The 23,569-nt window shown below is 42.8% G+C and overlaps 1 protein-coding gene across 3 annotated transcripts; it reads left to right on the top strand.

Moving 5' to 3' along the window:
- The first annotated feature begins 47 nt into the window (after positions 1 to 47).
- On the top strand, positions 48 to 23,222 carry acacb (acetyl-CoA carboxylase beta). 3 transcript variants are annotated; one of them, XM_019861433.1, is made up of 54 exons: positions 48 to 140; positions 1,793 to 2,315; positions 5,836 to 5,968; positions 6,362 to 6,500; positions 6,577 to 6,686; positions 6,774 to 6,855; positions 6,924 to 7,022; positions 7,496 to 7,605; positions 7,691 to 7,801; positions 7,898 to 8,107; positions 8,202 to 8,372; positions 8,848 to 9,009; positions 9,087 to 9,250; positions 9,333 to 9,483; positions 9,562 to 9,665; positions 9,750 to 9,831; positions 9,907 to 10,052; positions 10,129 to 10,279; positions 10,378 to 10,512; positions 10,627 to 10,773; positions 10,870 to 11,058; positions 11,569 to 11,669; positions 11,767 to 11,855; positions 11,946 to 12,070; positions 12,152 to 12,265; positions 12,372 to 12,485; positions 12,569 to 12,658; positions 12,757 to 12,875; positions 13,258 to 13,281; positions 13,853 to 13,993; positions 14,081 to 14,180; positions 14,243 to 14,350; positions 14,445 to 14,501; positions 15,677 to 15,718; positions 15,834 to 16,049; positions 16,154 to 16,309; positions 16,450 to 16,653; positions 16,801 to 16,956; positions 17,051 to 17,173; positions 17,242 to 17,511; positions 17,653 to 17,750; positions 17,832 to 17,952; positions 18,037 to 18,147; positions 18,263 to 18,406; positions 18,490 to 18,610; positions 18,703 to 18,799; positions 18,885 to 18,981; positions 19,750 to 19,885; positions 19,985 to 20,162; positions 20,271 to 20,383; positions 20,476 to 20,630; positions 21,194 to 21,364; positions 21,547 to 21,683; positions 22,346 to 23,222. In XM_019861433.1, the coding sequence occupies exons 2-54, from the start codon at positions 1,813 to 1,815 to the stop codon at positions 22,470 to 22,472; spliced, it is 7,254 nt and encodes a 2,417-aa protein (XP_019716992.1). In that variant the 5' UTR covers positions 48 to 140; positions 1,793 to 1,812; the 3' UTR covers positions 22,473 to 23,222. The 3 variants fall into 3 exon arrangements, with proteins under 3 accessions (XP_019716992.1, XP_019717002.1, XP_019717012.1); XM_019861443.1 differs by lacking the exon at positions 13,258 to 13,281; XM_019861453.1 differs by lacking the exons at positions 48 to 140; positions 1,793 to 2,315 and adding an exon at positions 3,438 to 3,724.
- The last annotated feature ends 347 nt before the right edge of the window (positions 23,223 to 23,569 follow it).

Below are 23,569 nucleotides of genomic sequence, written 5' to 3'. Positions count from 1 at the left end.
ACGGTTTTAACATGAGAAACGATCTATGCGGGAGTTTCCGTTCGTGTGGGAGTGGGAGGAGCTTAACCCCTTGACACATGTTTACTATACTGGGGGGAGGGGAGCTGCTACACTGAGGAGTGACTGACACTCAACTGCAGGTAGGCGCGCATGACACAAGGTTCAATTGAAAAAAAAGTCATTTCACAAAAGTGAATTAACCAAAGGCACTAATAATTGTAATGTCACATTTATTAACGGTGTCAATGCAGGTCGCTATGGAAACATTTTCTTGTCTGTTAGCTGTCTTGCTAGCATCAACACCCAAATGAAATTGTTATTTGTCACACTGGATGTTGTCTATGCGTCCTAAAAAATATCCGAATTTTCATCCCCCCCAAAAAAACGTGCCAGAGTGAAAGGCAAATTCGTTTTCATGAGGGCTGAAGCAAACAAACAAACCTTTTTTTTTTTAATTTCCGCTGACTTCTCGCCTGGTGTCATCATGATCAAAGTATTGCAATACTGTGTGCAGCAAAGAATCCTGCTAAATTAACCTGGTGTTGACAGATTTTCTGCTGAAAAACACCTGTAAGACTTTAGATATCTTACAGAAATGCCTTAACAGGCATTTGGGCCAAAATGTGCCAGCATCAACAAGTTCACCTCGACACAGAGATTTTTAGTTTTATTCAATATCGAGTGCTTCGCGTGTACATTCAGTTTATTGCTGTGGTTAGTGGTTAGTTGTACCTCCTCTATCGTCAGTCTTCAGACCCTCGCTCCTTGACCTTTCCTCCAGTTGTAGCCAAATAGCAAGTAGCTTCTCTGCGATCTGATGTCAGCTGTTGCAGAGTGTCTGTTTTGTTTACCAGACACTGCCTGGGAAAGGTTGCATGCACCGTTACTCACGCTTAGGAAAAGTGTAACGTTTACTACCCGAGAGGGAAAGTTGCGTGCTCATTTTTATGCGGATATTAAAAAACACGTGTCAATGTGACCTCAGAAAACTGCCTAGCATATGATTTGAACAAACCTTCATTGGAGTTGAAATCACTTCATGGGAAATAATTTATTTATAGGGCAGTTCTGCCATCTATACATTAGTCTCATTCATATTTATAGTACTTTAATCACAGTTGCCCAGCATGCCTTTGTCCTGACACATATGACCTCTGAACACCTTCACCTGACCTCCTTCAGTTTAATGTCCCCAGACAAGAATAAAATACTGCACTCTCCAACCCTGCTTTGCCTCCTACTGGAGGAAGCAGATTGACCTTAATCAAAGGGCAAGGACAAACAAAGCAGTTCATAGGCAAGTTACAATAGATTACAATTGAAATGACTATGCGTAATGAAACTATTTTGCGTTATATCAACAAGACACACTCTGATAAACCCAGCAGTTGTTATAAACTCTCTTGTGGGATGCTTTATTGAGGATCCATTTGTTAACGCATTTGAGGCAAAATGGAGTACATGACTTAGCTGTCACATTTCAAGTTTTGATTCGGTCTCAATTATTTTGTGATCGACAGACAAAAAGCATGATGTCGGATATGGCAAATTTAGGTACAGACATACAGACCTGCGTGATGGCACTACACATATCAGCATTATTCTGTTCAATACAACACTGGAAACCAAAGGAAGCAGCTGTTAAGAACATTCAGACAGATTTTCCCACACCCATTAAAAATAGTCATAATTATATGACTTGATAATCAATGAAGGACGTTTAGTCAAAGGCTCATTTTTCATAAAAATGTTACTGAACTTAATTAACTGTTTCTCCCCCCACTTCCTACAGTGTCAGGAGGATGTCTGTGAATGTTCGTGTTTGCATTGTTGGGAATAATCCTATGGATTTTTTTTCACCTACGGAGGATTAATAGCACCAAAGTGGCGATGCCAGAGAAAGGAGAGGAATCTCCGTCAGGCGACAGCCCCTCTTTACTTCAGGAGGATGTGCCTGCAGTACACTCCTATCTTCCAGGCCAACAGTGTGCATCAACACAGCCTGTGGAGAAAACGCTTCAAGATCACAGCTCCTCTGCTGCACTTCACGTGAAAGAGCAGCAGCAGCAACAGCAGCAGTCGCCCCTCACCACACAAAAACCTTCTCCAAGCAATGAGCCAATGCTCAGATCCGGGCCCAGAGCGAGGGAGCGTCTCAAGTTCATTCTGGGAGCATCAGAGGACAATTCCTCAGACGAGGAGCCGTTGGCAGCCAAACCGCCGAGTGGTGCTTCGCAGCCGTCAACCTCCGCGGCCAAATCATCTCGTCAACAGACATCTCCTGAAGTGCCACGGCCCAACTCCTCAGGCATGAAGTAAGTTTGCGTTATTTATTGCTGTTTAATGTGGCGCCTTATGGTGTGAAACATATGTCAGACATATGAATAACAGTTTTTATTTTGCCTGTGGTCTCATTTCAAAGTTGTTTACGCTCTGGTTCATGTGACAGACGAGACAACCAGTCCTCAATAATGAGCTGTTATCATCTAACTGCCACAAAATGGCCTGTGCTATTGTTGTATGGCACACACCCCCTTTGCTCTATTAATGGAACCAGAGTGACTTCGAAATGTGTGATGTGACTCCAGGGCAAAACACCCACCCTCTAAATTAAAATTGCACATTTTGTTTTTGTTTTGTTTTACTTCCGTGTGGTTAATTTATGGTGGTCAGGCAGTTCCAAAATTAAAATGTTACCAAAACATTGGCCATAAAGTTTTTATGACAGCAAAATAAATTCCCCTTATTTTCTGAGAGAGAGAGAGCAGCACACTGAAGTATGAAGTCCGCAAAACCAATTTGCCTGGCAATTTACAGTAAAATACATCCAAACTACTCGGGAGAAGCTTCATCATGTCACAAGATGATAACCCAAAACACACTGCCCACACAACAAAGGACTTCATCAGGGGTGGGAAAAGTGGAAGGTCTAAGATTGGCCAAGTCAATCACCGAACCTAAACTCAACAAAGCATGCATTTCAACTCCTGAAGAGGAGACTGAAGGGACCAGCCCCTTCCCCCATGCCGGAAGCAAACAAGAACTGAAATAGACTATAGTACGCTTGGGAAAGCATTTCAAATTTAAAAAAAACAGTGACAGTCTGGTGAAGTCAGTGGCTTGCAGGCTTGATGCTGATATTGCAAGAAAGGAATCTGCCACCAAATATTAAATGTTATACACTTTAAGTTAATTTAATAATGACTGTTCCAATACTTTTGCTTGAAAATTGGGTTGCTTGAAGCAAAAGCTGATCTGTCTGGAGTTGTTTACCACATCTAGATGTGAATACCATGAAAGAAAAGTTGGACTTCTGAACTTTTGTCTGATATTCACCTTTTGCTCTGAAATCCAAACGTCTTCAGGACTCAGCAAAAACAAAATAATTGACCATGCGGTTCCAATACTTTTGGAGGGGACTGCATATATGTTGAAAATGTGCACCCGTATTAATAAGGTACCGTAGCTTCCTCCGCATTCAATTGAAGGAACACTTTGTCCGCTCCTCTTGGGTCTGCTGTGTTTAAACTTGTCATTGGGCAGCTTGTCGCCTGTCTTATCTGCACTTGTGGGTGGGGAATGCGAAGGAGGCAGCTTGACGAGGAAGTGTAATTCTTTTGTTGTAGTTTTCATTTCACTTTTCAAACGCACACACTTATGAAGCTTGCTATGCAATGGAGGAAGATGTTTTACAAAGTGCCGCCTGGTTCCTGCAACTTCAAAGGTTAGTCACGTTTCGGCGTTGTCATTTGACACCATTGCGAGTGCGTATGTGTTTAGTTTCATGTTCCTTGGTTCTGTTTATGAATGCAGCAGTTCCCAACTAAATGCGGCTGCAAGTTTGTTTAAACATGAAGGATTGCTCATGATGTAGCTGTGGTTATGTAACATCTCATGCGTACAAGAACTGAAAGAGAAGGATCTTTCCAACGGGAGGGAAGTGGATTAACAGTTGTTTAAATCTGTGGTATGGTATCATTATCGACGTTCACAACTCTCGTTAGGTGTGCGTCCCGTTTTATATCAGAGAGGTCGGTAGCTAGATATCTATATGAAGAGATGTATAGAAAATGATAGTTAGCTACAGAGAGAGATAATGGGATTAAAATGTGTACAAGTACAATATAATTATGGGTCTTATCAACTTCGCTGATCAATTTCCTTCCAAACATGGGCAAACGTTTCAAGTCACTAATGGTCCTTCTTCACAGAGGCTTTGGGATGCGCAGTGCTGGAATTGGATCGTTTCTGGTGTGGTTTCATATTGTTTGTCCCTCTCACAAGACACCATAAGCGAACCAAACATATAAAACATCCCTCCGTATGATGCAATAAAAACAGCATTATTATGAAGTCATTGTGATGCAGTTCTCGTAGTGGACCTCGTTATAGATATCACAATGCCAAATGTGGCCATTGAGTGCATATCATGTGTTTTTCCAGTATTTTAAGGCCAAACAAAAAAGATAGTGTGTTTCCGGTAACATGAAATTTCAGCGTAGGGTCGGTAGGTCGGACAAAGTTTTTTTGCTCCGGACTCGGGGGGCCGGGGCGCGCCGCCGCCTCCGCCGTCCTCCTCCGCCGTCCTCCTCCGCCGTCCTCCTCCGCCCTCGGTTTTTTTTTCTACTCGGCCCGTGGTGTTCATCAAATAGTTCGCTGAATTTTTTCGATACATCAATAGATGCTATTTTCTTAACATTACGGTGCGAGCACGCGACTGTAACACAGAAAAAGCGGTTCAAACTGTCGTCGGAGATCGCGGCCGCTGCCATGTTTCCATGTTGTTGACAGACGACAGGGCAAACGATGCACGCGCTCAACGTGAATATCGCGAGAGTTTGCAGCGATGTACACCCTCTACACAAAAATGTAGAGGGTTGTTTGAAAAAAATGCCGACCGTAGAGTATTTTTTCGACGTAGAAATTCTCGGTCGGTCGGATTACCGGAAAAGATTAAGATTAAGATATCCTTTATTTGTCCCACACTGGGGAAATTTACAGTCTACAGCAGCAAGGTTGTGGGTAGAAAGAAGAAAGAAGAAAAACAAAGTGTTTGCATTCACAAAATAATGTACACCGTTCAATTAAGTGCAATATAAATATAGATATAGATAAGGTGGCTGTGCTATTTACAATTGTTTTTCACATCATTTTATTTTTTATTCAGCAGCCTGACAGCGGTCGGTAGGAACGAGCGGCGGTATATCTCCTTCCTGCAGCGCGGGTGTAACAAGTCTCTGGCTGAAGGAGCTACCTAGTGCTGTCAGGGCGGGCTGGAGGACTGTCCATCATAGCAACACACTACTTTTTTTTTCTATGCCGAATAATAAATCATATCTTATCACCACTGGTTTACCACGATATTTAAAATCTGTCCGCCCTCTACATGAACCTTTTATATTATGTGAAGCACCCCACTGAAACATATTAACGACAGACCAGCTATTGGCCGCTACACTTCAATTTCACGCTGCATTTCAATCAAGTCATTTTGACTACAGTTGGAACAACGTCAATCACTTTGTGAGCTCTTTCTATGGCAAGTGCTGTAATAATACAGTTTATGTGCAACAGCAGAAAACAAGATAAGAACATACAGGACTGTAGATTGGTTGCTGCATCACAGAACCTGAACTTTGAGTTTGACTTTGGCTTTTGATTTCCGCAACTCATTTTCTCCTAACTGTTCGTCAAGAAGCTGTTTCCTCGCGTGCTTGTAATAGAACTCGAGGCTCTCTGCAACTACCTGTTTCTGACAATATGAAAGGGGGCATGTGAGCCGAACACCGATTGATTCTCGGCAAGACGGATAACTCTTAAGGTTTCCTGTTCCAGGCCCAGCATGTCTGGTCCTCACTTGGTGAAAAAAGGACGCGAACACAGAAAGATGGATCTTCATCGAGACTTCACTGTGGCCTCACCTGCCGAGTTTGTCACGCGCTTCGGTGGAAATCGTGTCATTGAAAAAGTAAGGGGGAAAAAAAACTCTAATTCTTTTTATCAGGATTGGTTTGACGGTGTTTTTCTAAACTTTGTAGAAAGGTAGCACATGGGTCAAGGAAGAACTCGATATATTTCGGTGAGAGTTAGGATAGATGCGCCGCTGATACATGTATTTATGTTCACAATTCGAGTTGGCATCAATGGAACCGTCAACTCCACAGAATCACAATGGCACCATCAGTCTGTTCATCGTCCAAAATTGTGGTTCTGACTGAACTTTTATCTCCTCTTTGCATTTATGGCCTTGCTTGCTTATTTTATGGATGACAATTGGTTAATTGTTGCTGTTAAGTTTATTTTTCTGCTGTTCAAAATTCACTTCCTTGTTCCGTTACCCATTCAGTTGCGTCTTTCGCAGGTGCTGATCGCCAACAACGGCATTGCTGCAGTTAAATGCATGCGCTCCATTCGACGCTGGTCCTACGAGATGTTTCGAAATGAGAGGACCATCCGTTTTGTGGCCATGGTCACCCCCGAAGACTTGAAAGCGAATGCGGGTACAACACGGCAGTTATTGAGTATGTCGTCAACACGCTGCAGAATGAATCATTGTCTGTTTGTTTTTGTTTTTAGAATACATCAAAATGGCTGACCACTATGTACCTGTTCCTGGTGGGCCAAACAATAACAACTATGCCAATGTGGAGTTGATCGTGGACATTGCCAAAAGAATACCAGTGCAGGTAAATCTCACTGTTGTATCTCCCGCATATGTCGTCTGTGATAAAACCTTTTTGTGTGTAACCAAAGATTTGCATCTCTGTCGACAGGCAGTGTGGGCCGGCTGGGGTCATGCCTCAGAAAATCCCAAACTACCCGAGTTGTTGAACAAAGCAGGCATTTCATTCTTGGGTAAAACAACATTTGAAAGACCTCTTTTTCATGTGGGTGCTTGTTTTCCAATTGTATTTTTGTTCCAGGTCCATCCAGCAAGGCTATGTGGGCTCTTGGGGATAAGGTTGCATCCTCGATCGTGGCCCAGAGTGCAGACATTCCTACGCTACCCTGGAGCGGATCAGGTTCGACCTCTTCTGCCTGTCTCGTTTTACCCAATTCTACACTGGATTCGGTGTGTACAATGTTCTTCTTCTCCCAAGGTCTGCTTGTCTGAGCAGCCAGTGTCGATGCTGGTCTGTCTTTTGGAGTAAGTGTCACAGATAAAAAGTCAAAGGGAAAAAAACCCAAACATTAATTCTTCGATGCTTGCTGAAATGAAGTCTGGAGATTTGGTGAGATCGCTCGAGACGTCTTGCAACAAGTTTTGTGCGACTTTAGAGGCTAATCACCCTCCCCAAAACATCTATCTCATCATCGCTTTTAAAAAAAAATGGACATTGTATTCATTTATCCATCATAACTCCAGAACCAAGATTTGAACGCAAAGCTTCAGAACTGCGAGGCTGACGTGCTAAACACTAGACCACCGTGCTGCCCGACATAGTATTCGTGTACCATGAAAATGCTTCAATCTGTTCTTCTTGTCCTCTTTCAGGTCTAAGAGTGGACTGGAGGGAGGCTGACCAAAGTCCCGGCAACGTAATCAGCGTTCCTCCTGAGGTCTACACGCAAGGCTGTGTGGTAGATGTAGATCATGGTTTGGCGGTAGGCGTGTTCAACAAAACTATGTGGCATTTTTCAAAAGAAGTGGCATTCATTTTGTTGCATACCCTTATGTCTGTTGGGGCAGGAAGCTGAGAGAATTGGTTATCCGGTTGTGATCAAAGCTTCGGAGGGTGGAGGCGGGAAAGGTATCCGCAAAGTCGAAAGTGCTGATGACTTTCCAAGCTCTTTTAGACATGTATGTGAATTTTTATTTTTTAACTTTTATGTAAATTCTGTGGAATCCAGTCCCATCTTTGCAGCGGTTATGACAAACAAGTATGTTTGGGTGCAGGTTCAGACAGAAGTACCCGGCTCGCCCATTTTCATCATGCAGATGGCCCAGCATGCGAGGCACCTTGAGGTTCAGATATTGGCTGATGAATATGGAAACGCTATCTCTCTGTTTGGTCGAGATTGCTCCATCCAAAGAAGGCACCAGAAGATCATAGAGGAAGCCCCAGCAACCATAGCTGCACCCTCAACATTTGAGCAGATGGAACAGGTCAGTCACTATATTTAGTCATGGATGTTTTTTTGGATGTATTCGCTCCAACTTGGCCTGCATGATAACATTCTGTTTCCTCTTCCTGACTCAGTATGCCGTTAGATTAGCTAAAATGGTGGGCTATGTCAGTGCTGGAACAGTGGAATATCTTTTCTCTGAGGATGGAAGTTTCCATTTTTTGGAGCTGAACCCTCGTCTGCAGGTCGAACATCCCTGTACAGAGATGATTGCAGATGTAAACCTTCCAGCTGCCCAACTTCAGGTAAAATCATCACCGGACCGTCCAAAAAGTACTTAGAGAGGATACAATATGGATTTGGACAGGTGGCCTACAGCGAAGTGAAATGACAAGACAATATGCATCTGGATTACCGTAGCGTCCACTTTTCTGGATTATTGGGCATGGGAACTGTTTTTCTAGTCATCCACACCTTTCCTGCTCCCAACCTGGATTCCCGTTTGTCCCTAAGGTGCTTGGTTGACCTCAACCCTATTGCACTTGGGCACAGTGATGCTGGGACAGAAAAGGACCTGCTCCAAATAGTTTACATAACGCCGGAACGGAGTTGGAAAACCGAAGAGCTAATATTAAGCGGACATTAAGCGCTTGAGACCAAGTCTGGTTTGATTGCTTGAGTTGTGTCCCAATACTTTTGCCCTCGTTTTATCTTTTCTCTGAATGAACAGATTTTGGCAACAAATGAAATCATTTTCACCCTCTTTGTCATCTACGACAGATTGCCATGGGCATCCCCCTTTACAGAATCAAAGACATTCGTTTACTGTACGGAGGAACTGCTTGGGGTGACAACATGATTAACTTTGAGACTCGAGAATGCCCGCCAAGTCCAAGAGGGCATGTCATCGCAGCCCGAATCACGAGTGAGAACCCTGACGAGGTAAAGCTCAGTCTCACCAGTGCTATCAATCTTCCGTTCTTTTCCTCAAAATGGAATTCCTGTCGTGTTGTTTACAGGGGTTCAAACCCAGCTCGGGCACTGTGCAGGAGCTGAACTTCCGCAGCAGTAAAAATGTCTGGGGTTACTTTAGTGTCGGAGCAACCGGAGGTCTGCATGAATTTGCCGACTCGCAGTTTGGACACTGTTTCTCCTGGGGGGAGAACCGAGAAGAGGCCATTTCGTGAGTCTTTTTTTTTGTTGACTCACCCGTAAATCAGTCCCTGTCTTGTCTGGTGTCAGCCTTTGGTTGTTATCTGCTTCAGGAACATGGTGGTGGCTATGAAGGAGCTGTCGATCAGAGGTGATTTCAGGACCACCGTTGAATACCTCATTAAGTTACTCGAAACCGAGAGCTTCCGAAACAATGACATAGACACTAGCTGGCTGGATCACCTCATTGCGGAGAAAGTGCAGGTATGAGTCATTTGGTAGCTGTCTTGACATGTTGGTCTGGTGAATTTCACGACAAAAGGCCACGTGACTTTTCTGCAGGCAGAGAGACCAGACACCATGTTAGGGGTCGTCTGCGGGGCGTTGCATGTCGCCGATGCAAGCTTCAGAAAGAGCATGTCTGACTTTCTTCACTCGCTAGAAAGGTCAGTACAAAACTCTCAACATCTGGACACGAATAAGAAGAAAAATAATCATAAATGTGTGCCCAAACTCTTTTATCCCGACAGAGGCCAGGTTCTGCCTGCAGCCAGCCTCCTCAACTCTGTCAGTGTAGATCTCATATACGAAGGGGTCAAATTCTGCTTAAAGGTATCTTTCATTCCCACAGCATCCTGATTATACCGTTTCCATTCTCAAGCACGTATCTTCTGTTGTTGCCATAAGGTCGCTCGCCAGTCCCCAACAACATATGTCATCATAATGAATGGCTCCAACATTGAAATAGATGTCCACCGGCTCAGTGACGGTGGCCTGCTGCTCTCCTATGATGGCAGCAGCCATACCACCTACATGAAAGAAGAGCTGGACAGGTAAGCCTTATTTCACTTTAAAGATTCAGGCTGAATTCATTAAAAAAAAAAAAACTGTGCTACTTTAATTCTGCAGCTACCGCATTACCGTCGGCAACAAGACTTGTGTGTTTGATAAAGAAAATGATCCCTCTGTGCTGAGATCACCTTCTGCTGGTAAACTACTGCAGTACGTTGTTGCCGACGGAGCTCATATTTGCTCAGGCGAGACCTATGCAGAGATCGAGGTGAATTTGAGGAGATATGCATTTTTACTGATCGCACTCAAACTAATACTGTACATTACTGCATTTTATATGACCGGCTGTTTGCGGTGTGGACTCAGGTGATGAAAATGGTGATGACTCTAACTGTTCAGCAAGCCGGACATGTACATTTTATCAAGAGGCCCGGCGCAGTTTTGGAATCTGGCTGTGTGATTGCGCATATGAACTTGGATGACCCTGGCTGTATACACCGGGTAAGTTAACTCAAATGACTCTTCCCTGCAGAAGCCATTCATTCTCCTGTTAAAATGAAAAAAATATGATTCTGTATTATGTAAGTCTAACCATCTTTTTCTGTCATAATGTAGGTGGAGCTCAATACAGCCACTCTACCGCCACAGCACCCATTGCCCATTGTTGGGGAAAAGCTCCACCAGGTGTTCCACAGCGTCCTTGAAAACCTGGTTAAAGTAATGGATGGCTATTGCCTCGAAGAGCCCTACTTTAGCACCAAGGTACATCTCGGCAATTTTACCCGCTGCAGAATTTCTATCAACATCAATTGATCATATCGACTTAAAAAAAAACGTGTGTTGATTTTCTCTCTCCAGTTGAAACAGTGGGTAGCGACCCTCATGAAGACTCTGAGGGACCCGTCCCTGCCGCTGCTGGAACTGCAGGAGATCATGACTAGCGTGGCCGGCCGAATCCCACTTGGTGTTGAGAAAGATATCCGAAAAGTCATGGCCCAATATGCCAGCAACATCACCTCTGTCCTGTGCCAGTTCCCAAGCCAAAGGGTGCAAGACCTAAACTATTTTCTAGAAAGCAATGCTCAGCATAAATGGGTACAGTCTCGCATTTTTAAAACAAATATATTTGTTTTTATTTGAATTGAATGTAAGGTAAATCAAATAAGAGTGCGGTCAGGTTTGACTAAATCAACATTGATCATGCTTGGTTCTTATTCTAGTAAAAGTCAGCCGGGATAGGCCCCAGCTCACCTGTGAACCAAATGAGGACAAGCACTATTGAAAATGGATGGATTGACTAATCATTCTTTCTTCATATTCTTTCTCATTGAATTATTATGTGTTTTCCCCATCAGAAATCAAGGACAAAAATGGCCATCTGTTATAGACATTTAATTTGGTCTTTTTTATTTTTTTTAAGTATTGTAAACTCTGCTCCAGTTCAGCAAAAATAACTTCTTCGAAATATATTGGATTGTACTTATTAATGCTGAGCCCTGTCAATTTATAAACAAATTATCTAAAAGCGGTGCTTAACAACATTTCTTTTTAACCCAGATTGCAAATATTCTCGACAGCCATGCAGCCACTCTACAGAGGAAGGCTGATCGGGAAGTGTTCTTCATTAACACTCAGAGTATTGTTCAGCTGGTTCAGAGGTTAGTTTGTTTGGATTCCTTATCATCAGTAAAAAAAAATCAGTAATTGCGATTGCATTGATTCATTATAAAAAATAAAAAAAAAATTTTTTTATAGGTACCGCAGTGGAATTCGCGGTTACATGAAGTCTGTGGTTCTGGATCTGCTGAAGCGATACCTTCAAGTAGAGATGCAGTTTCAACAAGGTGACCACAATGCTTGAGCAAAGTTACCTGCTTTCAAAATGTTTTTAGCGTAACTAAATCGTATGGGATTTTATCCATTTCCACAAACAGCTCATTACGACAAGTGTGTCATCAACTTGAGGGAGCAATATAAGCCCGACATGAGTCCTGTGCTGGAATACATCTTTTCTCATGCCCAGGTCTTCAAGAAAAACATCCTGGTCACAATGCTCATCGTAAGGCCTTCATCATATTGATCACAAGTGAATTGTTGCAGAACTCAAGAAAATCTTTGGCTTTTTTTTTTTTTTTTTAAGGATCAACTGTGTGGAAGGGATCCAACTCTGGCAGACGAGCTAATGGTGATTCTCAATGAACTCACGCAGCTCAGTAAGATGGAGAATTCAAAGGTCGCCTTAAGAGCCAGACAGGTAAGGCTCAGTAGTTCAATACACTATTGTTTGTATTTTTAGCATGTCATCAGTTTGTTTGATTGACTGGCCTACGCAACTCATTCAGTGTAATACTCTGGCATAGGTGCTGATTGCCTCTCATTTACCATCGTATGAACTGAGGCACAACCAAGTGGAGTCCATCTTCCTCTCTGCCATTGACATGTACGGCCATCAGTTTTGCCCTGAAAATCTAAAGGTAAGTATAATGATTACTTGTCAGGAGCACTTTTACCACCTCCGATATCAAATCATTTGTGCTTTTTGTTCCATTTCCACCAGAAACTCATCCTCTCTGAGACCTCAATTTTTGATGTCCTGCCCAATTTCTTCTACCACTCCAATCAAGTCGTCTGCATGGCTGCGCTGGAGGTATATGCAAAGTGAACTCACGGTATGTTATCGTCTTCTTTATTTTATAATTCACTACTAATGGCATGATGCTTTTTCTTTTTTTTTTTTCCTTCCAGGTGTACGTGCGTCGAGCTTACATTGCCTATGAGCTCAACAGTATCCAGCATCACCAGCTGCGGGACGGAACGTGTGCTGTCGATTTCCAATTTATGCTGCCATCATCGCATCCCAACAGGTAACACTTCGGCCTTTGCTCAAACCGATGAAACTCCTCTACTGTTGAATGACGACTTGCAAAATCAGGCCGTCTCCCCCAAATGCTTTTCTGTCATAATAGGGGCAAATAGGATAGGTTGGGCCTGCACTCGGAGTCACCTGGTGGGGGCGGGGGGGGGGGGGGGGGGGGGGGGGGGGGAGTACTAAGGCAACACCCAGCTAACTTTGAATGACATCAATGTAGATAACATGCTGTCTAATGTTTTGATGCCTAACCTTGTCTTCATCAAATAGTTTAACCCACTGAACTGGAATGTGAAGTATAAATGGGAATGCTTAGAGGTGGAGGAGGAGGTTGATCCTCCGCTGCTAATATTCACCTGTCAATCATCTTATTTCAGAGGGAGCAGCCCTACTCTGAACAGGTAGAGTAAAGCTCCTCCCAGCCAACTACCACCTGATGGCGTGTATGTCTCACTGCTAAGCATGCCAATTGCGTTGTATTACCATTTTCCCCATTCATGTGAATCCAGAAACATTTGTCCGCAACGACTACGACTGAATAACAAGTCCTTCCTATAATTCACCTTGTTGAGCCAAACTTCTCCGTATGCAATGCTTCTCTCAATTTCTACATCGATACAGAGCTTTTTTTTAAGAGGTTCAGCTCTCATCTCCTTTCTTTGCTCAAGTTCCTCTTAAAAATCTCCTGCCTAAAATGTCGTCGTCCTCAGATTTTGAACTGCAATTCTGATCTTGATAACAAATCATAATCCTTTGAATTAATGAAAGACTGATGTTAAAATGTATGTGATTCTTATTGCACTTGAGGGTCATCAGTCTTGCTTTTATTTAATATCCAAAAACGCAGCTGCAATTATCTGAAATACTTGCGGTCTTGGCTGCTATTTTTTTCTTTTTGACATGGCACACATCTCTGTAGTGATACTTCAGTGGTGCTATGTGCTATTCACCGTCTGTCTTAATTTTTTTTAGGGTTCCTGTCCCAGTGAATGCTTCAGGCCAATTAAAAATGCGGCGGCAGAGCAGTGACCTTTTCCTGGAGGGAGCTCTGTCTCCACCTTGTCAACGCATGGGCGCTATGGTAGCCTTCCAGTGTTTTGACGATTTCAAAAGGTCGACCTCTGTTTATTTTTCCACTCTTATCTCGTTTCACATTCATGAGGGGTTAAGGTCATTGACTTGATATTGTTTCTTTTGTAGGAACTTTGACGAAATTCTCTGCAGTTTTGCAGAGCCTCTGTTGGAGAACCAGACCTTTTTAGAATCGTGCTCCAGTTTTTATGAAGAAGACAACTTTAAGGTGAGTCTCTTTGTTGTCTTTTTTTTTTTTTGCCCCGGGATACATCTTCCTTTTCCCAACAGAACACCAGGGAGAATCCAATCCACATCATTAATGTCTCAATCAAAAGAGCTGACATTGAGGATGATGATGCCTTAGTTATTGCCTTCACGTCTTTTGCCCAGTCAAAGGTCAGCTGATATACTGCAGTGGCTCTGAAAGTGTCATTTTAAATGAGTACCAAATTACTCAAATATCGTTGTTTTGGTTTTTTTTTTTCCTTAGAGATCATCCCTCTTTGAATATGGCATCAGAAGAATCACATTTTTGGTTGCGCAGAAGGTAATTTCACTTACAAAGTATCATGCGAAAAACGATTTTTGCTTGAATTTTATGACAAAGCATTTGTCTCCAATTATGAGATGCTTTTCAAAGAGGCTCATGTTGTTTGCCATATTGTGGTTGCCGCATAGTCAAAGGTTCCTGGTTTTGAATCTTGGCTTTGAACTTTCTGTGTGGAGGTCCAGGTACTCCAGTTTCCTGTCATATTCCCACAACTTGCATGTTAGGTTACCTGGAGAATTGATGCGAGTGTGAATGGTTGCTTCCTGTTTGTGCTGCGACTGACTGGCAACCAGGTCATGTCCTGTCTCTTGCCCCAAGTCAGCTCCAGCTCATCCTTGACACTGTACAGCAGGGGTCCCCAACCTTTTTTGTCCCACGGACCGGTTTATGTCAGACAATATTTTCAGGGACCGGCATTTAAGGTGTGGCGGAAATAATACAACAAAATAATATGGTATGAGCTGCATGAAAACTGTGGTGTTTTCGAAATATAATAATAAACACAAGGAGCGTCTAATCTGGTCGCAACATATCGCTATGGCAATGTTTAATGCCTTCAAAATACGATACAATGCAAATTCAAAGTGCATGAAAATGACAACTCACCACAGCCCCGAGCTTGATTTTCTGCAACCAGACGGTCCCATCTCGGGGTAATGGGAGACAATGACACCTCAAGTGTGTGTTTTATGTCCAGTCTACTTCGTAATTTTGTTTTAGTCGCCGTTGCTGCAGAAAAGCCCCGACTCACACAGGTAGCATGTCGGAAATAGCAACAGTGCTACTGTGGCGATCTCAGAATATTCAGCCATAACTTTCATCCAGTTGTCTCGAACGTACTTTTAAGGCCGCCGTCATTTGCGATATCCAGCAGTTTTTTTACTCATTTGCGAGCTCTGGCATTATCTTTTTAGCGTAATCGGTCACGTGACGGAGAAGCGTGGCTTGACGTGTGTCAAGCGTGACACAGACGGATGTAACGGCGAATCCGGTATTTTTTCAAAATAAAACATCTTTGGTCTTCCGAAATAAATAAAACGGAATTCAGGCAAGTTCTTTCTGTGCGGCCCGGTACCAAATGCTCTGCGGACCGGTACCGGTCCGCGGACCGGCGGTTGGGGACCCCTGCTGTACAGGACATACTGGTGCATCGTTCTCTTTCTTTTCAACAGAGGGAGTTCCCCAAGTTCTTCACTTTCAGAGCACGAGATGGGGTATTTTTGTTTTTGTTTGTTTCGTTACTCTTTGAAGTGAATTTGAATATCTAACATCATCGATTTTGCTGCTGTCTGAAGAGGTGGTTAACCCCTCATCTGTTGCTCTGCATAGTTCCAGGAAGATCGGATCTACCGTAATCTGGAGCCAGCTTTAGCGTTTCAGCTCGAACTGAACCGCATGAGGAACTTTGACCTGACTGCTGTTCCCTGTGCCAACCACAAAATGCACCTCTACCTCGGAGCCGCTCGTGTTCAGGAGGGAGCCGAAGTTACCGATTACAGATTCTTCATCCGAGCTATTATTCGCCATTCTGATCTGATTACAAAGGCAAGAGGCTATTGATAGAAAAGCCCAAAATTTCACCCAAAATTTTTTTTTTCCCAACAGGGTTTTCTAATGTAGTATTTGGATTGTGTTGGTGTGCAAAACAGGAAGCGTCTTTTGAGTATCTTCAAAATGAGGGAGAACGTCTTCTGCTGGAGGCCATGGATGAGTTGGAGGTGGCCTTCAGTAACACAAACGTTCGTACAGACTGCAACCACATCTTCCTCAACTTTGTCCCTACCGTCATTATGGATCCATCAAAAGTGAGTTGTGCTGCGCATCTCTCCAGCTGTAATGCTGTGATAATAGCCCGAGGAGCCAACACATCTTTCAGATTGCTTAGCACAGCCTTTATGTACCCTTGTGAGCATTCTGTCTTAAATCTGCTGCTTTTGTTTGTCAGATTGAGGAGTCTGTCCGTTTCATGGTGATGCGCTACGGAAGTCGACTTTGGAAGCTGCGCGTCCTGCAAGCTGAGCTGAAAATCAACATTCGCCTGACTCCCACTGGGCTCGCCATCCCTATTCGTCTTTTTTTGACCAACGAGTCCGGCTATTACTTGGACATCAGTCTGTATAAGGAGGTTACTGAACCAGGTTCCGGACAGGTGAAAACATTTGACTTGAGTAGCTACTTCTTTCATTTTACCGCTCCATGGTGCTACAGACGTTGACTTACTTTTAGCGACGATATCCATTAGGTTGATAAATCTTCATTCATTTGATTGATTTGCTGTCTTTTATTTCCCCTCTAGATTATGTTCCAGTCTTATGGAGACAAACAGGGACCTCTGCAAGGCATGTTAATCAACACTCCTTATGTGACCAAAGACTTGCTGCAGGCCAAGCGTTTCCAGGCTCAAACTCTTGGCACAACATACGTCTATGACTTCCCAGAGATGTTCAAGCAGGTTCTGTTACAACACTGAATTTCTCAACTTATATGCGGCATTCCTTCATCCTGTTTTGAAGAGGTCTCTCTCTCTCATTAAAATCTTTCTATAGGCTCTATTTAAGCAGTGGGGTCCAGGGGACAAATATCCTAAAGATATGCTGATGTGCACCGAGCTGGTTCTGGACCCCCAAGGTCGTCTGGTGCAACTGAACCGCCTGCCTGGAGACAATGACGTAAGATATACGTCAGGTGGAATGCATTACGTCGGTGTGATTATTTTCCATTTACTTGTCTTCATCAGGTGGGAATGGTTGCTTTCAAAATGAAGATGAAGACGCCGGAATATCCAGAAGGTCGAGACATCGTTGTCATCTGTAACGACATCACCCATATGATTGGGTCGTTTGGACCTCAGGAAGATGAGCTGTTCCTCAGGGCCTCCGAGTTGGCGAGAGCTGAGGGAATCCCTCGCATTTACATCGCTGCCAATAGTGGAGCGCGCATTGGTCTCGCTGAGGAGATCAGACACATGTTCCAGGTGGCCTGGATCGACCCCACTGACCCTTACAAGGTGATGGCCTGCCGACATTGACTTTTCTTCTGTGGGTAGTTTTTGAGGAACTGGCCCACTCCCAAAAACCCCAAACCAAAAAACAAAAACAAAAAAGCCGGTAGTCAATTCGAAACATGTGGCGTGTGTATGTCTCTTTAGGGTTTTAAGTACCTTTACCTGACACCACAAGACTATACACGCATCAGCGCCACCAATTCTGTGCATTGCCACCATGTGGAAGAAGGAGGGGAGTCAAGGTATAAGAAACAAACTTAAAAAATGTGCAACTCCTAGTCCACCTTGCTCATGCTCATTTTTTACAATTACTGTCTGACCAGGTACATCATCACAGACATCATTGGGAAGGATGAAGGTCTTGGGGTAGAGAACCTGCGAGGTTCAGGCACCATTGCTGGAGAATCGTCTCAGGCCTATGACGAAATCATTACAATCAGTATGGTAAGGTTGCAAGGCAGGCGTGTCATGAGAATGAGCCACTAGCATTTTCCCGCACCTATTTTGGATTCATTTGTGCTGTTGCAGGTGACCTGCCGCGCTATAGGAATAGGGGCATATTTGGTACGTTTGGGCCAGAGGGTGATCCAGGTGGAGAATTCTCACATTATCCTGACTGGAGCAAGTGCGCTGAACAAGGTTTGTTTTTTTTAAATTGTAGTTTTGGAGCCAGCTATTTTTCCTTTTAAAAGAATTGTACTTTTGTATCTTTTTTTTCATTGTGAGAGGTTCAAGTACGCCCTGGTGTTTGCAGGTTCTGGGCAGAGAGGTCTACACCTCCAACAACCAGCTGGGCGGCATCCAGATCATGCACAACAATGGAGTCACACACACTACTGTGCCAGATGATTTTGAAGGAGTTGTCACCATTCTCCAGTGGCTGTCCTACATGCCGAAGGTTCCGCCGAGCGTTACACAATGCTTCGGTTTCCTTGGTAACCTTTTGTGTCACTAATGAGAGATGGTCTGTGCTTCTGACAGAACAACTCCTCCGCTGTGCCCGTCGTACCAACCACAGATCCAGTTGATCGAGAGATTGACTTCACTCCCACAAAAGCACCATATGACCCCCGCTGGATGCTGGTTGGGAGACCCCACCCCAGTGAGCGTCACAATTGGAAACGAAAACAGCCTCTGCTAATTGGTTAATGAGCAAGTTTCTTTTTGTTATTTTTTTTCAATAACTATTCCTAGTGGTGAAAGGTGCCTGGCAGAGTGGATTCTTTGACCATGGCTCCTTCATGGAGATCATGGGCTCCTGGGCTCAAACTGTCGTCGTGGGCAGAGCACGGTAAATCTCTTGTATTATTGTAGGTATTAGTTTAAAGCACTGTAGAATATATGTTAACCATCCATTGCCGGCTAAAATCAAACAGGTTAGGAGGAATCCCGCTCGGCGTCATTGCTGTGGAAACTCGGACTGTTGAGTTAACTGTACCAGCTGATCCAGCCAACTTGGATTCAGAATCAAAAGTGAGTATCCATGGGGCCATGTATTGAACAGGTCAATAATGCTCTGTTTTGATTGTACGAGGCGCAATTTGGTTGGAGTTTAGTTTTTCAGTTATGACACTAATTATTACAGGTGCAATGATGAATTGGCATCCAATCAAATACCAAATTAAGTGAGACGTTTTAGAATTGATTAATTCTTTAGTAGACCTTTTTTTTAAATGTAAAATCCTTGGCATTTTAGCGTCTCAGCAGGAAATATTGTTAGATGTATGCAGTCCTCCATGAAAGCTGACCGATTATTATTTGCATTGAATGAAAACAAGGCATTTGAAAACTGCTTTCACTTTGGAAAACAATTCTCAAATTTTTGGCGGGTTTTCTGGCATGTTTGGAGCCAAAACTGAATCATGATTAATTCATGTTAGTGCATTTTTCTATACTGTCAGTCTGAGATAATGTCCTGTTTTTGAATAAACAGATGCAAAGCATTAAAAAAATCTGATTAATTGAATAATAGATTGAATCGATTATTTAAAATCTTTCATTGCATCATAATCTTGCTGCTGAAGGCTGTAAATTTCCCCAGTGTGGGACAAATAAAGGATATCTTATCTTATCTTATCTTATCTTATGATCATCCGAAAAGGTTTATTTAACACAATGCTGAATAATGTTTTTTGCTCGCACTACGCCACTGTCTCAACCAACAGAAATACTGTTTTGCCAATGAGTAATTCAATTTAACATACAGGATATCCATACGATGATCTGTGTGTTGAATTTCAGGTCCTGCAACAGGCTGGGCAAGTGTGGTTTCCGGATTCAGCTTTTAAAACAGCTCAGGCGATTTGTGACTTCAACCGTGAGCGTCTGCCTCTCATGGTGTTTGCCAATTGGAGGGGGTTCTCTGGTGGAATGAAAGGTGCGGGTTGTACACTGCAGGGGAATTGCATTCCTCTTATTGTAATTATAGGATTTGAATTATCCGTGATTGAGAATCGTTTCCGTTCCTTTCTCGCAGATATGTACGATCAGGTATTAAAGTTTGGGGCTTACATCGTGGATGCCCTTCGTGGTTTCCATCAGCCTGTGCTGGTGTACATTCCACCACATGCCGAATTGAGAGGAGGGTCCTGGGTCGTCATTGACCCCACCATTAACCCATTGTGTATGGAGCTATATGCTGACAGAGAGAGCAGGTGCATGATTCATTTGGTTGCGTGTGAGGATGTGTGAAACAGACTTGCATGCCGAATGAGTGCTTGTCAATCGTCTGTTTCACATGAAATGTCCTTATCTCTGTCCAGAGGTGGTGTGCTGGAAGCTGAGGGCACAGTGGAGATCAAATTCAGGAAAAAGGACCTGCTGAAAGCCATGAGAAGACTGGACAATGTCTATGCTGGTCTGGTTGAGAAGCTTGGTGAGTGATCTTTTTTCCCCCCAGAGTTAGCAACACGCAAACACGTATTTAGATGAATTGCTGGCATTTATGTGCACACGTGTACCTTGAAGCTTCTCTAGATCTGCCTGAGAAGCAGTGCAGAGAGCTGGAAGCGAAACTCAAAGCAAGAGAGGAATTCCTGTTGCCCATCTACCACCAGGTGGCAGTGCAGTTTGTGGATCTTCACGACACTCCTGGCAGGATGCAGGAGAAAGGTGTCATCACTGTGAGCGCATTTTCTGAAACTTTAGTGACACCTGCACAGTCTAATGTACCGGTTCGAACCTTTTCCAGGCCCCGGACGCATAGAAAAATGTTTATATGTTCTGACACCCCCCACACCCCCACAAGCATAAAAAGCAAGAAAAGCACACACAGTCTTCATTTCTTTTTTCCACAATAAAGGGTTAAGAATCTACAAATGGAAAGGTGAACCTGAGCAAAATATGGATTTACAAGTGTGCTCACACTTTTGGCAATCCCTGTTTTAACCCTTTCAGAGACAGCAGTTACTACAGTGGACAGCTTACCGTGTTATCAGGTTACGGGGTGCATGAAAGAGTTAATGAGATCCAATACATGGGAAAAAAATGCTACTCCCATAAGGTAACCAAAACATTAAAATACCTCATCATGGGCAAGAGGTTCTACAGCAGTAATAATAATATTGTCTCCCAGCAAATAAAAAATACTGAGCAGACTCTCTCATTCAGCTTTTTTATTGGATCGCAGTCGATTGTACCTGATTAAGCCATTGGATATTTATTCAGAATAATTTTTGTCTTTCAGGATATTTTGGATTGGAAGAATGCACGTCCTTTCTTCTACTGGCGTTTGAGGCGTCTTCTTTTGGAGCAGGTGGTGAAGTATGAGATTCTCCAGGCTAACAAAGATCTCAGTGATGGACATATGCAGTCCATGCTGCGCCGCTGGTTTGTTGAAACGGAGGGAACAGTCAAGGTTGGTGACTGCAGCATCTGTATTTCTAGGCACTTCCCCCCGCACACACAAATGAATTCAAAAAATGTTTTTTAAACCACAAAATAAAATGTTATCCAGGCATGCAAAAAAAATTTTCCCCCCATTTTTTTCATGTCTAGTCAATATCGTCAACCAGTTTGTGCTTCTGACTTCACCTCCAGGCATACCTGTGGGATAATAACCAAGCAGTAGTCGAGTGGCTTGAAAGGCACTGGTCCAAAGACGATGGCACTCGATCTGCCATCCGAGAGAATATCAAGTACCTCAAAAGGGAAAACGCCTTGAAACATATCCGCAGGTATGCACGTGCACATCACAGGAACTTGCACAGATTAGTATTGTTATTATGTATAATTTCAGGTATGTTCAATACCACTTTTTTTCCAGACCATTACCAGTACGAGTACTCAACTCTTAAATACTCACCAATACTGAGACCAAGTAACCGATACCACAAGAACTTTTGATACATAAAAATTGTATTAAACCAAGTACAGATTATCTTAAAGGCCTATATGTGCCAATTCAGCATTTTCCATGAAATTAATGGCAGTTTTCTCTTCTTTTTTTGGGATTTTTTTTTTTTGTATTTTGTATGAATTTTGAATAAAATGAATCACAAATATCCAGTGGACAAGTTGTTCAACTTCTTTTCAAGTTTAAAGAATTAAAAAGTGCTTCAAGTACCATTTAGGAATACCTCCCATTGAAGCAGTTCTACAAAGTATTTCATCCCTACTTTCCACCAGAAGTGGTTCTTAAAGCATTGAAAGTTCCCTTCGCGCATGTGCTATCGAGTATGCATACCAAAATTGTCACCTGTGAATCCTAGATGACCCCGGCCAATTTTTTTTTCTTCGATCTAACTATGTTTATTTGCAAAGCTGCTATAACTCTTCAAAAGCGTGTTCATTCGATCGAACATTTGCTTGACTGATTTTCTTTGCCCTTGTGTCAAAGTCTGGTTGAGTCCAACCCTGACGTCGCCATGGACTGCATCATCCACATGAGCCAGAACATTACTGCATCACAGAAGGCCAAGCTCTCTCATCTGCTTGCTACCATGGACAACAGCAACACCAGCTGAACTGTAGAACTTTTGAAGGACTCTCCCAGGTTCACCTCTACTCTTAAAGGTGGAATGTAAAGAATTGGATTTATGAACCAGTTTACCTAAAACAGTGTTTGACGCCTTCTTCTCTACGATAATACCAAACGTGGCTTGTCTACCGGTATGTGCACTACAGTTTAACAGTCCTGTAAGGACATTTCAGCCTGACCTTGAAAGAGTATTTCAGCCCAGGATGCCACGTTTGGTTGACAAACTCTCACTGTAATGCACATTGCACGGCTGCTTTTCTTTATCCATAAATAGCGGTGTTACTTTTTGCATTCTCAGCATACACAGATCTTCGTATTTATATTTGAGGTAGGTGCTGGTTGTACAAAGGAGTCACTCATTCTCTGACGATTATGTAAACATTCATTTCGGAGTGCTAACATTTAGCACGATGCAAAATTGGTATAACAGTGTATATCGTACAAAAAGCATAAAAAGTATTGTGCGAACATCAATTTGAAGTTTTATTAAAAAACAAAAACAAAAAAAACGACGCATTTCAAATTTCATCACTATTAAAAGGTGTAATCAGTGACTAATGTACCCAATGCAGACATCTAGAATTTTGTTTGAGTGCATTTGCGGATGTCAGGGCCTTCATGTAATTGTCTCCATCTACCAGTCCATCGTTTCACATGAATGTATATAAGCTCTCATTTGTCATCTTGTCAACAAATGTGTTAATAAATACCACCAATTTATTTTTGGCAAAAGAAACTTGTTTTGTTTTTTTAATGGAACATAACACACATCTAATATTCCATCCAACATGTTAATCACATATTTAAGGTGTCAAATCAGAATTACAAAGTGATAGCACATGTCAGCCTTTTGGAATGGAGTTGGATAAATGCAGTCAAAAGAAAACTTTTCTGTGGTAATAGCCATTTGAACATTCAAATATATACAGCAAAAGGTTGACGAACAGTCATAATCCCCAGCTGCCTTTTTTTTTGTATAAATATAAATAAAACAACACAGCAATAATGTTGATTACAATTACAGCAGACAAGGGACGGAACTACAGTTATCGAAGGGCTTTCGAACACAGAGTCAGCAGTAGA

This window comes from Hippocampus comes, unplaced genomic scaffold, assembly GCF_001891065.2.
Source record: "Hippocampus comes isolate QL1 unplaced genomic scaffold, H_comes_QL1_v1.1 scaffold147, whole genome shotgun sequence".
Taxonomy (NCBI): Eukaryota; Metazoa; Chordata; class Actinopteri; order Syngnathiformes; family Syngnathidae; genus Hippocampus; species Hippocampus comes.
The sequence above is the reverse complement of the archived record's forward strand: the minus strand, read 5'-3'. Positions and strand labels throughout refer to the sequence as shown.